General features: G+C 35.5%; 1 protein-coding gene across 1 annotated transcript in view; it reads right to left on the reverse strand.

Annotated features, from left to right (window-relative positions):
* Positions 1-5234: 5234 nt before the first annotated feature.
* ROCK1 (Rho associated coiled-coil containing protein kinase 1) overlaps positions 5235-16112 on the reverse strand; it is a gene marked incomplete at both ends in the record, with an annotated part of 149455 nt that continues 138577 nt past the window's right edge. Inside the window, 6 exons of the mRNA XM_079718169.1 lie at positions 5235-5286; positions 10152-10359; positions 10708-10969; positions 11129-11207; positions 14402-14490; positions 14691-14761. Coding sequence (XP_079574295.1) covers positions 5235-5286; positions 10152-10359; positions 10708-10969; positions 11129-11207; positions 14402-14490; positions 14691-14761 — 761 coding nt within the window. The remainder of the gene's footprint in view (positions 5287-10151; positions 10360-10707; positions 10970-11128; positions 11208-14401; positions 14491-14690; positions 14762-16112) is intronic.

Consider the following 16112-nt stretch of genomic DNA (forward strand, 5'->3'; position numbering starts at 1 on the left):
AGAACCTGTCTTTTTCTATTTGGTCGAAGATGGGTTGCAGACACATTTGGGTTAACAGCACACAGGAGGAATCTAATGGAGAAAAGTACAGGGCAGTAATTTCCTTTTAAGCAAGAGTAAGGGGAGGGATGTGCACAAACCACGCCCATTCACATTTCGCTGGTGAAAACAATTATACAGCCAAGCTGCGTGGAAGTCTGGGAAATGTAGTCTCTATCAGGGCCAAGACCCAGCACGGAGGGTATCTGATATGTTTGCTGAAGAGTGGATTTTGGGTGTTGCTGATAGGAATTCAGAGTAGAAAGAAACAGAAGCAAATGGGAAGCAGTTGGGAGCAGGAAGGTTTTAGAGAGACAGAAAAAGCAAAATATCATAGCAATCAAATTCATTAATTCAACAATTATTGATTGTCGACTCATGGACCCTGCATTGCAGGAGCTCATAATCTATCAGAAAATGTAGGAAAAATTATTAAAATAAGTAATAACTATGCATGCGGAGGACAGGAAGGAGACTAGCTAGAATAGTGCAGAGGACACATGTGCAGGGCTGTGGCAATAGATAATGTAGGGTGGGTGATATGGGACGCAATTAGAGAGAGCCTGCATGCCAGGATAAAAAGTTTAGTCTTAGCTAAGTGGGGTTTTCTATCTTCTTAAAGTCTCTAGTCATCACAAACAAGAAGAGTAATACTGAAATTTCTTCCATGTAATCTCTTACTCCAAAGTGAAGATCTAACCTACATCAAGAATTCTTTTATAGGGATCCCTTTCAGTCAAGACAGAAAGACCACATCAATGTTCTCTACTTTTTTTTTTCCTACAATGAGAAAAAGGATAATTTGCATATCATGTAATTTGGAGCAACATTTTTGGAACACTGAAGCAGAAAATTTAAATGGAGAACTGGGTGGTAGTAGCAGAAATATTGGTTTAAAATCTGCTTGCTCATGCGCTCTCAATTGAGTTCTCAGTGCGACAGAATGCTCTGTCAAAAAAATAGCAGCAGTGTTGTTTTCCTCCTGGCAACTCACCCGAGAGCCATAGCAACAAAACTAGAAATTTCTTTCCTCCTAGAAACCCACACACATTATAACAAAAATTGGTGGTGGGTAGTGTGTTTGGGAGGGAAACAGGAGGGAAAAAATGCAGGCACTTCCCAAAGAAAGTCTTTTAATCACATGAATTTTGATTCCCAGTTTACTTCTTATCCTCACATTCAGATTCCTTTGATTCCACAAAAAAGTTGACCATGTGTATGCTAAAATTTCTTATAGTAATTACTCTCATGTTATTTTTCACCATACACCTATATATCAAATCCATTTTCTGGTTGTTATTCAGTTTTTTAAAGATTATAAAATTTGCCAAAATTTCCAGGTTTTCCCTATAGAGAACCAGAGCAACCAGCAGCTATAAAGAACATCTGTTGCTTTTGCCTCTTGCGTTTTTGCATAAAAGCAGCCTGATTTTCCCTTTGCAAACCAACCCTTCCTCCTCCTCTCTCAATGTACAAGGTTTGTGTGGGTCTGACCTCACATGTAACCAATCAGAACATTGCTTCCCTTGAAGACAAGCAGGACCCTGCAAGGGCTTGCTGGGGACAGGTCCCCCACCATGTCCCCCACCTCTTGTTTGTTAAAAAGCTTTAGCCTCCTAGGTCTTCCACGAGTTCCAAAGAGCAAATTTAATCAGAGAAGTGAGAAAATGCAGAAACACAGGAAAACAGCCACGCAAGACAAAATAATAATAATTTAGCTATAAAACAAAGTCAAGGACCTTTAGTTCCTCCTCAAGGGCTCTAGACAATATCCTGAGCCATATCCTTGATTTGTTTTGCAGATACTAAAACCCTCGCCAGGTGGAGGAAGTTAACTGCATGCCGAACCCAGACCAATTAGAACCAGAAGGTTGATGGAGATTCCCCAAACATCACCCTGTTACCTCACCATCAACCCATCAGAGAATTGTGCACAAGCCGATCACATACCCTGAGACTCTCTCCCTCACTTTGTCTTTAAAGTCCCTTCCCTGAAAGCCATCAGAAGTTCAGGGCTTTTGAGCATGACCTGCCCGTTCTCCTTGCTTGGCCCTGCAATAACTGTTGTATTTTCCTGCATTACAACCCTGTGTCAGTAGATTGGCTTTGCTGTGTGTGGGGCAAGGGGACCCAAGTTTGGTTTGGTAACACCCTCTGCCCACAGGAATAGGCTCAAGGATAGACATATAATGCAAGCAGTGAGAAGATTTCCCCAGATCCTAGGAATGATTAGGCTTTTGCCTGAGATTGCTACACTTATAGAATGTAAGCCTGGTGCTTCAGTGACTTGAGACTATGTGAGGAGGCCAACCCAGAGGAAACAGCTGGAGAAACAAGGATCCTGACAACATCATTCGAGCCCCTGGATTCAAGCTCAGAGCCAACTTTTCTCCTAAACTTTATAATTACACGAGTCAATAAATTTCCTCTTCTTTAGTCAGTTTGAGTTGGGTTTTCCATTTGCAACCAAAAGATTCTGTATACAAAAGCATATGTTGTAAAGTGATATCCAAACATGAGTTCCATCTTTACATTTTTTCCTACACGTTTAAATGTCTTCTGTAATCATGTTCGTGTATTGAATAACATGTACTCTATTAAAAAGCATATCATTTTAATAACTCAGGTTTGAAAATGAAACTATATGTGGTAGAAGCAGCATTCAATTATGAGCTGGGAGACATGGGTTCTATCCTGTTTTGTGTCTAATTGCAATTTAGGACATGGACATGTTACAATTTCCTCCCTGAGTATTGATACAATAAGTAGCTTGAGTTGGACTATCTCTAAAATCACTTCCAACATTAAAATTCTGTCACTCTAAGAAATATAGCTTGGAGGGGGAAAATGGAAAAGATTACATTAAATTGGCAGAAATAGACAAAAATCATACCACTTTTCTTTCAGTAAAATGGGGTATTGAGGTGCTCATGTGTAAAAACCTTGATTTGTTGGTCAAAGAAAAAGGAAATAATTGTGGTAGGAAACATTATTGTTCCCCCAATTTCCTGTCCTTCCCAATCATATGATTATGTATCCTCCTCTCCTTGATGGCAGGTTTGGCCTATGACTTACTTTGGCCATGAGATATTAATGAGAGTGACATGTGTTGCATCTGGGCCAAAGCATTAAGATTTAGCTCATGGGTCACCATGTTCTCTTTTCCTTTGCCATGATGGTCAGTGATGTTCCTGAGAGAGGCTGCTATGGAGTCCCAGAGTGACTAGGATTTGGAACAAAGCTGCAGCTGACCCATGGTGGACAGGTCATGTGAGGGAGAAATAAACCTTTGTTTTTGTAAGTCCCTGAGATTTGGGGGATTGTTTGATAATCTAGCCTCTCCTGATAATGCTGTAATGCTGACTAAGCAAAATTTTTTTGAGCAACCTCCATACTGTCTTCTATAGTGGCTGTACTAATTTACATTCGCACAGTGTACAGAAGTTCCCTTTTCTCCACATCTTTGCCAACACTGATCTTTTTTTGTTTTGTTATTTTTTTTGATGTAAGGGATAAATAATGCTTTTTTTAAATTGAATGAAAGGTTCTTTAAATTCTATAGTGCTTTACAATTTTCAAAAGTTTCATACACACACAGGTCAAAATGGCCATCAACAAAAAGTCTACAAACAATAAATGCTGGAGAGGGTGTGGAGAAAAGGGAACCCTCCCACACTGCTGGTGGGAATGTAAATTGGTACAGCCACTATGGAGAACAGTACGGAGGTTCCTTAAAAACTATTAAAAATAGAGCTACCATATGATCCAGCAATCCCACTCCTGGGCATATATCTGGAGAAAACCATAATTCGAAAAGATACAATGAACCCAATGTTCACTGCAGCACTATATACAATAGCCAAGACATGGAAGCAACCTAAATGTCCATCGACAGATAAATGGATAAAGAAGTGGTATATATATACAATGGAATATTATTCAGCCATAAAAAAGAATGAAATAATGCTATTTACAGCAACATGGATGGACCTAGAAATTATCATACAAAGTGAAGCCAGACAAAGACAAATATCCTATGTATCACTCATACATGGAATCTAATTTTTAAAAAATAATACAAACGAACTATTTACAAAAATTTACAAAACAGACTTACAGATTTTGGAAACAAACTTATGGTTACCAAAGGGGAAACGTAGTGGGGAGGGATAAATAAGGAGCTTCAGATTAACATATACACACACTACTATATATAAAATAGATAACCAACAAGGACCTACTGTATAGCACAGGGAACTCTACTCAATTTTCTGTAATAACTTATATGGGTAAAGAATCTGAAAAAGAATGAATATATGTATATGTGTAACTGAGTCACTCTGCTGTACACCCGAAGGTAACACAACATTGTAAATCAGCTATACTCCAATAAAATAAAAAGTTTCACACAGATGATTTTGTATAATCCCATAACCCTTTATTTCCCCTTACTCCTATATTGCTCTTCCCCCTTCCCTCTCCCCACTGGTAACCATTAGTTTGTTCTCTGTATCTGTGAGTCTGCTTCTGTTTTATTTACTAGTTTATTGTATTTTTTAGATTCCACAAATCTTTTGGGTTTTTGGGTTTTTTTGATATGGCCATTCAAACAGGTATGACATGATATCTCAGTGTAATTTTAATTTCCCTGAGGATTAGTGATGTTGAGTATCTCTTCATACACCTGTTGGCCATTTGTATATCATCTTTGGAGAAATGTCTATTCAGGTCCTTTGCCCAACTTTAAATCAGGTTATCTGTTTTTGGTTTTTGCTATTGAGTTGTAGGATTTCCTTACAGTTTTTGAATATTAACCCTTTATCAGATATATGGTTTGCGGATATTTTCTTTTATTCCTCAGCTTGCCTTTCACTATTTTGTTTCCTTTCCTGTGCCGAAGTTTTAGTTTGATGTAATTCCATTTGCCTGTTTTTGCTTTTGTTGCCTGTGCTTTTGGTGTTATATCCAAGAAATCATTGCCAAGGCCAATGTCAAGAAGCTTTTACCCTATGTTGTCATCTAGGAGTCTGAGTTTTAGTTCTTACACTTAAGACTTTAATCCAAGTTGATTTTTGTGTAAATTGAGGGTTCATTTTCATTCTTTTGTATGTGGGTATCCAGTTTTCCCAACACCATTTATTGACATGACAATCCTTTCCCTATTGTGTAAATGTTAAAGTCAAAACAATGAAACTTCAAGAAGCTAACGCAGAATTATCTTCACGACCCTGTGAATAGGAGAGAGTTCTTAAATAGAATACAAAAAGCACTAACTATAAAGGAGATCAATAAATTTGACTTCGCTAAAATTAAGACTTTTGCTCGTTAAACGATATCATAGAGTAATAAAATGTAGTAGTGCAATATATTATGTCCTTCACAACTAACTAATTTTTAAAGACATTGTCTTTATTCATCCTACTAGCTGCTAGTAGCTGTGTTTTCTTTCTGAGCAGGAAGAACTGCAGAAGTGTTGGAATACCAAAAATAAAAATTAAAAAGCTCAAACCAGCAACCCAGTAAGAATCAACTAACTAATTTATGTAAATACCAAATTTAGTTATTACAAAACTTCTAGTGACATGAAAAAAACACATACTTTATCAGAGTTTGATTGCCATGTTTAAATTATTTCACTTATTGATATTTCTTTAAACAAAGGATGGACAGATTATTTTAAGCTGAAACCCCAAATAATGACAAGTGACCCATCGTTGTTTTGAGCTTGTGAATCATGACAAGGGCTGTTTTCTTTCTAGCCCATAATCCCTGACCTCAACCCAAGCTCTCAGGAGTGGTGGGTGGGCAGGCTTGAGGCTGAATCTCATTCTACACTCTGTCTTCCTGTAATCAAGAGGATAGAAAGCTAAAAGCTCCATTTCCCAGACTTTCTTACAGCTAGAATTCTGAATGTGATTTATTTTGGTTGAGCAGATGCACCTATAAAAGGCAGAGGTGAGATGGAGGGTATGCTAATGCCAGCAGATAGGGAGGCTCATGAAAAGGATTTTTCTGAGGTATTACTGACAGAGACCCCACTGTTCAGACACAAGGTTCCTAAATGGTAAGAGAATGAAACACATCATCTAACGTGGTGTGGAATGCAGCAGGCATAGCAAAGTACCGCAGAGAACCTGCAGTGGTGTGACTTCCTGATCATGACACTATCCTGATGCTTGCCACGTTGGTATACTTTGGGATTGAGTGGTTTCCTGAACTTAGAATAGAAGCAGCTCTCTTGGGGATGTCCCTGGGGGTCCATTGGTTAAGACTGTGCCTTCTAAGGCAGGTGGCATGGGTTCGATCCCTGGTCAGGGAGCTAAGATCCCATATACCTCACGGCCAAAACACCAAAACATAAAACAGAAGCAATATTGTAACAAATTCAATAAAGATTTTAAAAATAGTCCACATGAAAAAAAAAAAAGAAGCAGCAGCAGCTCTCTTGGTTGACCTGGTTTTGCAATGTGGCATTTGAAGTCATTCCTTAAAGTTGTCAGTTCTCAACAATTTTATGCTCAAGTTAATATTTTGTTTAAAAAAAAAAGTACTCTCTTGCTCAAATAAATAGAATTAACTCTGTTCTCTGAACTTTACTGGACCTTAATATATTAGACCTTAATACATTAGGGTAATGGTGATGGTTCCGAGGCAGTAGTAAGGACACTGTCCAGAACTGTGAAGGGTCTGAGGCTTCACCCTACTTGCAAGCTACAAGTTAGCCTGCCACAATTTCGTGGATCCTGGGTCAGAGCCAAATGACTTTATACTTACAGCACAGCAAGCAGCATGAGCTTCACGTTCTCATCAGTTCCCCTTGACCTCCGAGTCCCACGGGGCAATGCAAAGTGGTCCAGGTGGATGCTGAGCATGCAGTGAGTTTGCATCACAGCTGAGGAGCCCAAAGTTTAGGGTACCTGAATCTTTTATAATGAGCTCAAGCAAATCTGCCCAACTTTTGCCCTGGAGAGAGACACTATCTTTATTATACAACAGCAAACAAACCTGCCTTCCTCTCTATGGAAACACAATGTCTTCCATGGCTGTTCACTATACAAATCTCCTTGGCAAAGACAGTGTAGAACAAACAAAGGCTGTCAGAGCTTCTGCTCTCAAGATGTGAGAAACATAAGAGACCCATGGAGAATTGTTTCCAAAAGACATTAGCCAACTTTTCATTTCAACTGTAGCACTCCTATTTTAGAGCTCAAACCAGGTTTTATCTTTTAAAAATTCACTTTGGTCATGAAATTTAACAAACATTTGTATGCAGTCAGGGACTAATTTATAGCATGGCTTCCATTTATCTCAGTCATGAGAAAATACCATAGCAGTCATTATTAAAGGTATCCATCCATAAATTACTTTTATTTCTCATTAAATGAGCACAGAGTCATTAGCATATTAATAACAGATATGTTTATTATTACATATCCATCAGTGCGGCTTTTAATACCACTTGAAACATGCATATCATCCTAGAGACGAATCAGTTTTCCAGTGCTTCTTATTTGATAGACATTACTGCAAAGCCATTATAAATTACTGAGGAGGTATTTGGTTAAAAAAATAAACAATAAATCATACTGCCCATATGAATCAACCCTTGCTATTGAACAAGAGTTTAACAGTATTTATCTGGTAATTCCTATGTTAACTGGAAAACATCACAGATGTATTGCCATAATTTTCTTTTATATTGGTGCAACCTTCTACATATTTTGCAGAGTTTTATGAAGTCATTCATTATTTTAGCAGGTAGTTTGATGCAAAGATTGTACTCAATTTATGAAAGTCCACCAAACCTCTAAATATTTTAAATTAAGCCAATTATCAATGAAAAACCCCCAATACACATAACTTTCTGAAAATATGTTTTGAAATTTTTATATTTAGTCATGGCAGTAAAATAATTCTCTCAAATTAAGGCACTAAAAGGGCAATGCAACTCCCATCAAAAGTGTTCTAAGAATAATTTACATTTCAAACAGTGCATACATTTCTTATATGTTTGTTAACTTAATGTCTTTATCACTTAAAACCACAAAGAAACATATTATATAATTACAGAAATGATGTACCCCACAAAATGCTTTTAAACTTGGTTCTTTTGTACAGTTAGTTCCTAATGTCTCTAGTAGTAAAATAACTCAATATGGCTTGGCAAAAATGCATAGATTAAATGTAATTTTTTTTTGCCTTCTCCCATTCCCCAATCTACAAACTTGCTGAAACATATACAGTATTTTGTAAAGCATAATGTAAGATATTTATTTTCCATCAAGTCCACCACAGGCAATCAACAGTAAGGCTTTTAAATTCTACAGTGAGGGCACTGAAGTCAAGTGATGTCACTGCTTTCTTAAAATAGTTTTGTATAGTCTTGCAAGAGCATAAAAACTGAAGTTATTAAAAAAAAACTTTCAGTTGTCTCATTTTGAGATATTTTCTTTACTCCTTCCATGAGCTGATCTTGATAGTGACGGCCATTCCACTTGAAAGTGAAAGTCTCTTCCTCTCACTCCTATGAGGAAAACTGTGTTCTATCATGATTGACAGGCGTTTTCTTAGAAATTCAAAAAGGCAGCACCTTTTTAAAAAAATATATCTAGCTAAGCTTTCCCTCAATTGTACTTGCATTACATAGTAATAATTAATCTAATCTACCTGTAGGCAAACCCGCAATAAAAAACAAAAAACAAAACAAAACAAAAAAACAATCCTCAGTGTGCTTTTGTGCCAAAGCAAGGACAGAATAACAGCAATCTTAACCCTGAAGCCTGTGATATTTGTGTCAAAGGAACAGCCTGTCTGCTCTGCATGGTAAAAGATGCCTGGTTTATCGGGTAGCATCCCACACAATTCCACAAGGCACTAGGTGACATGGTTAACTGTTGAGGGAAAAAAATAAAAAATTTAAGAAATGTACTCAGTTTAAAAATTCAGAAAACAAAAATTGGAAGGAAAGGTACATATACATTATATATAATAGTTAACTAATACACAAAATTTGGTAAACAGGAAAAAGGAAAAACACACTATTATCTCCTTTTTGCTTCTACTCTGTTTCAAACACTTTCCCCTCACCACAAAGCTATAAAAAATTTTAAGTATTTTAAATTCAGCTTTTATCCTATATAGAAGAGGGACAATACAAGATTCTACAGAAAGAAGTCCAGAGTGAGGTGATAATGAACTGGAATAGTATGGTAGCTGAGGAATACAGAAGGAGGAATGGATATGAGTCATTTCAAAGAATTAGACTTGGTTATTGATTATATGGAATGAAGAAATGGGATAAATTAAATATGGCTTTAAGCCTGCTTGGAAGACTTGGGTGACATCAGCAGAGACGCAAATCAGTGTTAGGTCTCAGCTTCTAGATTCAAATGTCCCTCTTAATATAAGGATTACACTCTAGGGAAAGTTGGTATTTGGTATAGGAGAAAAAACATAGGCTCCAGAAATGGATAAAAGTGGGTTCCAACCTGACTATGCTACTAGCTGGCTGTGTGATCTTGTGCAAGTTGCTTAATTTCTCTGAGCCCCATTTTTCATGTGTTAAATGAGAACTTAATGAGTTATCATAACCACTCCTCAGGAAACGGTTTATGTCCTGTAATTCCTTGTTTTACCATATAAATATTTCTGAAAAAATTCCATCAAAACGAGTTAAACTACCCTCTCCCAAAAAGAAGAAAAAAAGGATACTTAACTGGGAAGTTTATTTGTTAACACTGATAATATCAAATAATTTTGATTAAAAAAATCTGCCAACATAGTTAAAAATAAAATGAGCAAAGTTTTACATGAATCTATTAACAGTAAAAGGGGGTAAACAACAGTTGTTTAAAACATTAAGGGCTAAATATGTACCATAACCAATGACAATAAAACCCGACATTGAACTAAATAAATATGACATTTATAAACATTCTTAGCTTCTAACAGGAATCAGTTAAACTAATTTGTAAAGTCATTTCAAGTCATATATAAATGCCCAGATACAAACGATGCCCTTTATGGGGAAAAGAACAATTGGACTTTGGATTTTAATAGATATTATCCAATCACGTACTCACAGTTAAAAAGGTTAACATTTCAATCCTTACCTAGTTTTTCCAGATGTATTTTTGACCACTTTCCGGAAAGACTGATTTGCAGTGGATCTTGTAGAAAGTGTTCGAGGCGACGCACGAACAAAACCAGATGGTGGATTCTTAGGAATCTTCTTTACTAAATGAGTTACCCATTTTTTTTGTTCATCCTGAGAACATGCTAGTAGCAGCATATCTCTTGCTGATGTTACATCATAACTTACTATTTTAAGAAAAAAGAGTACAATTAAAGTCACATAATACCTAAAAGAGCCTTATCAAATGTTCTTACAATTTAAAAAGATTTACTATGCTTAATTAAGCTTGGACAATATCTTTTCTTCTTAATTCAATTAAGTTGGAAAATTTAAAGAGAAAATATTAGTCTTAAACTGGTAAGAAAAATAAAGTAAAATAAGAAATACGCATGTGGCTCCACCAGTGCCAAAATATTACGTCTTATTATCTCTTTTCAACTTGGTATAGGAAGTGCCATATCTGAAGAAGTTATTTCATTGGGATTTAAGTCTCTAATTTGTTACATGTTATAAAAATAATTTTCATGCCTTACCTTTACATGGAGAAATTAAGTCCTCTTTCTTATCTAAGTGATCTCTGTGGCACTTAACGTGGCACCTTCGACATTCCAGGGCAGGGGGTGGCTTAAAAACATGCCAGAGAGGTTTGGCACAGGCCTCACAGTTGGCGGGAAAGTGGTAGAGGGTAGGAATGAACTCATGACCTTTGTGGTTTTGAAAATTAGTTTTCTCAGCTTGTTGTACTGGTTCCATCTCTACGTCTTTTCTACATTCACCTTCATTTGCGTATAGTATCTACATTTAGGAATGGTAAACAGAAGATTAAAAAAAAGGTCTTAATCTATACATACAAGTTTCAAATGTATAAAAGTATTGGTGTATTTACATTTACTTCACAAATACACTTAGTACTTAGGTAAAGGAACTTCTAAAATTATATTTTCAGATTTTTACCTGGAATATTTTAGGAATTTCTTCAGTTTCAGCTCTGTACACATCTCCTTGGGTTACAGGACGAACATGAAACAATTTACTAAAATGAAAAGAAATATGATGTAGGCCATTATAAAAACTCATTTATAGCAAAAGACAGATATTTCGTTGAAGAGAACACAGAGGTGGCAAATAAGCATAGGAAAAGATTAGTCATTAGAGAAATGCAAATTAAAATCACAGTAAGTATCACTATACTCCTATCAGAATTTTAAAAATAAAAATAGTAATAACACCAAATGCTGGTGATGATGCAGAGAAACTAGATCACTCATACAACTGTGGTAGAAATGTAAAACTGCAGAGTCACTCTGGAAAAGAGTATGGCAATTTCTTACAAATCTATATATATGAAAACCTGTACATGAATGTTCACAGCAGCTTTATTTTTAATAGGCCAAAATTGGAAAAAACTTAAATGAATGGTTAAACAAACTGTGATATAGTCATACGATGGAACACTACTCAACCACAAAAAGAAAAAAACTACATCTTGGATGGACTTCAAGGGAATTATACTGAGTGAAAGAAGCACATCGAATGTTACATACTATTTGATTCCATTTACATAACATCCTTGAAGTGACAAAATTATACAGATGGAGAACAGATTAGTGGTTGCCAAAGATTAGAGAGGAGTACAGAAAGGGTGCTTCCTATGGCTATAAAAGGGCAATGAAGGATCCCTGTGATGGAACTATTCTATATTTTAACTTGGTGGTGGTCATACAAATCTATACATGTGGTAAAAGCATGCAGGCTGGAAAGGCAGAAGTAAAACTATTATTATTTGAAGATGACATTACTGTATACGTAGAAAAGCCCTGCGGAATCCACACACATACACAAAATCTCTAAAGCTAATAAGTGAATAGCAAGATGAAGATTCAAGGTTGATATATATAAATAAAGAGTGTTGAAATAACCAGATATCCACATGAACAAAACAAAACAATCCCCACCCGCCCCCGGAAAAGAATTAACCTCAACCACTACTACTTTTTTTTTTTCTTCTTTTTTGGCGGCGCTGCAAGGCACGTGAGATCTTAGTTCCCCAACAAGGGATCAAACCCGTGCGCCCTGCAGTGGAAGCGCAGAGTCTTAACCACTGAACCACCAGAAGACCCTCAACCACTACTTCTTACCAAACATAAAAAGAAACAAGATCAATCAGAACTTAAAAATAAAACCTAGAAGAAAACATAGAATACCTTCACAATCTTTGGGCAGGCAAAAATGTCTTGGACAGACTACACAAAAGGCAATAACCCTTTTCAAACAGTGATACATTGGTTTCCATTAAAAGACACCATAAAGAAAATGAATTGGCAAACCACAGATTGGGAAATATTTGCACTACATATTCCTGACATAAAAATTTTTTTTCCCTTTTTTTTTTTTTTGCGGTACGTGGGCCTCCCACTGTTGTAGCCTCTCCCGTTGCGGGGCACAGGCTCCGGACGCACAGGTTCAGCGGCCATGGCTCACAGGCCCAGCCGCTCCACGGCATGTGGGATCCTCCCGGACCGGGGCATGAACCCGCATCCCCTGCATCGGCAGGCGGACTCTCAACCACTGAACCACCAGGGAAGCCCCTGACATAAAATTTGAAGCCAGAATATACACAGAACTTCTGTAAACCAACCTTAAAAAGATAAGCAGCCCAATTAAAAAATGAGCAAAAGACTTGGAGACACTTAAGAGATACAAATGGCCAATAAATACATGGAAAGATTCTTGCCATCATTAGCCATAAGGAAAATATAAACTACAACAAAATAGCATTTCACATCCATTAGAACAGGTAAAAGTCAGACTGACAACACCAAATGTTGGTGAAGACGTGAAGCAACTGAAACTCAAATATTGCTGTTGAGTATAAACAGTATAACCTTTTTTGAGAACTGTTTGGTAGATTTATTTACACAGATTTACTATATGACCCAGGATTCCACTCCTAGGTATTTTACCCATGAGAAATGAAAACTTAAGTCCACAAAAAAGAATGTTCAAAGCAGTCTTATTTAAAATAGCTCTCTTAGAAGCAACCCAAATGCCCATTAACAAAAGGATGGATAAACAAACTGAGATATATTCATTCAATGGAATATTACTCAGCAATAAACAGAACAATAAATACACACAGCAAAACACTATGCTGAGTGAGGGAAGCCAGGCACGAAAGAGTACATACTATAAAATTCGATTAGTATGAAGTTCTAGAATAGGCAAAATTAAATCTCAAGTGATAGAATTCAGATAATCTTTTTTTTTCCCCTTGAGGAGGCACAAGCGAGCTTTTTAGGGTGATAGAAATGTTCTTTACCTTGTACTGGGCTTGATTATGCGGGTGCTTACAACTGTCAAAAGTCACTGAACTGAACACTTAAGATGTATGTATTTTATTGTATGAAAATTACATCTCAATAAAAAGGTAAAACAACAACAACAAACTCTCATCAACGTAAAAAGTATTTTAGTTGAAACATGTCTTTCTTATTAATGTTTATGTATTATTCCAGTTAAGCTGATTATTTAAATTTTCACAACTAATGCCTTTTTTTAAAATTGAGAAATAAAATATCAGTACTCTCTGGTACTTGCTCAACTTTTTAAACATTTTTAACTATAATCAGCTCCACAATGTTTAATTACAAAGGAATGGCAAAACTTCATTTTAAGTTTATATTTCTGTCACACCCACCACACTTCACTCTGAATATACATGTTATTGCATATATTTTACCTTTCCTGCTACTAGCCTGTTAAGCTCCTCAAATATGAAACTGTCTTACTCACTTTACACAACCTACAACACCTATGATAATACAGGCAGCAGTGCCTAAGAAATGGTTTTAGAATGAATACAAGGAAAAAAACCTAAGCTTATTACAGACCTCTTTGACCTATTATTAAAAAAAGAAAAGATATATTTTATTTCCTTCTTAACAATGACCACATAATCATATACTTTGAGATGTTCTGTGAACATAAAACCAATAAACACTTGAAATTTAAAAAAAAAATTGTCTTTAGAATACATCGATCAGGTATGCAAAATTTCCCCTCTCATATTTTGATAAAGTAAGATTTAATATAGTTATTATTTAAATTTGTTTTAAAAAGTCAATAACGTTTAAATAACAAAATATAAACTAAATGGTAAGTCTAAAAATAATTGATTATCGTAGGTTAACACTCAACAGTCTTAAAATTCAATAAAAGGCAACTTACTCAATGTCCAATACCATAGATGGATTGGATTGTTCCTTATCTTGTTCATCATTATAGAACAAAATTTTTTTGCTGCTTACCACAACGTACTGAAATGAGAAAAAAGGGGGAAGAGATAAGAGCAGTATTAACTTGGTTTAAAGTGATAAGCATACTTGCCATTTATGTCTAGATCATATTGTATTAATCTAAAAACAATGCCAATAATAGGGCAGTTAATACAAATTGTATGCTTTAAAAGTAAAATATATAACAAAATATCAATTAGAAAAACTGAGGCATATTGTACCTGTTTCTTCCAGCCGTATCTTTTGATATTTCCTCTATTTGGTATTGAAAGCCAACCTTCAATTCTTGATTCTAGAAGAAAAAAATATATAGTACTCAGCCTTAAATTGTCACAAAAGGAAAAGCTATTACAAGTTGTCTGACAGCATGCAGCAACAGGCATTCGAACACAGCTAAATGAATAAGTGCTATAATTTGCTCTTTCATGCTTCAATCACACAAATCAACTTTAATGGCCATACAAATACTGCAGAAAAAAATTCCAAGCCACTTTCCGCATAAAATTAACATTCAGTACTCAATTATAAAAGTATGAAGTAACAACAGTACCCTTAATAGCCAGGCAAGACTGGAATGGATTGCAGCTTAAATGGGATATGATACAGAAGACTTTAAATATCACTTAACATTCATATAAAAGTATTTAGCAAAAAAAAAAAAAAAAAAAAAAAGCAGCAAGTGGAACAAATCAGAGCCATGATTTACACAAGAAAGAGCAAGCAAAAGTACACAAGTGTCCTATTACTCACAGAAGGTAAGAATAGAAGATAAATAAATAAGGAATGCAGGCAGAATCAACTAGATATAAAGAATAAGAGACAAGTATTTTATTTGTTTTCTCAGTACAATATTCTGATAAACTTTTTGGTAAAACACCCAAAACAATTTCATTAAGTGTCCAAATTTGGTTGGGAAGGGGTCCCTAATTCTAGTGGTAAATCCAATTACAATTCTTAGCAAACTAAAAGAGGTATAAATAAAGCCTTTCAAGTTTGTAGTATCAGAATTTAATAAACAGTAAAAGAACACAGAATTCAGTTGGTAAAACTGCTAATGTTTTATCAGTTTGTGCATACCAGAAATTCTTTGACTAATTTGATCAATGCATTTTATAATTATTATTACTATTTAAATATAATTAATGTTTATTAAAAATATCTGGGAGAAAAAGATGATTCCATTTAGAAATGATTATTTTATATCAGGTTAGAGATAAGAACATTTAACTGTTTTTTTAGATCTATTATATTTGAAACACAAAAGAAGGGACAAGTAACCAACTGTAAGGTACAATGCTATAATGTGACATTATACCATGGCTCAAATCATAACATCTACTGTACATTTATTATTTCCCAAGTGCTTTACAAGGAATACCTCATAAATAATCTATAATAGTCCCATGAACATAGGATATTACATTCTTAGGAATATAGGATAAGATAGGTTCTACTATCATCCTCCATTTACAAATGAAGAGACTAAGGCTTAGCAAGGTGAACTAACTTGCCCAAGGGTAATCACAGCAACTGTCAAAGCTCTAGGGTTCACCCACGCAGTCTAATTTCTGAGTTTAAATTCCTAGAGCACAATGATATTCTTTCCTTAAACAAGCTTTGCAGTTAACTAAATCAGGAGTAAT

Source organism: Hyperoodon ampullatus, assembly GCF_949752795.1.
Source record: "Hyperoodon ampullatus genome assembly, chromosome: 13".
Taxonomy (NCBI): Eukaryota; Metazoa; Chordata; class Mammalia; order Artiodactyla; family Ziphiidae; genus Hyperoodon; species Hyperoodon ampullatus.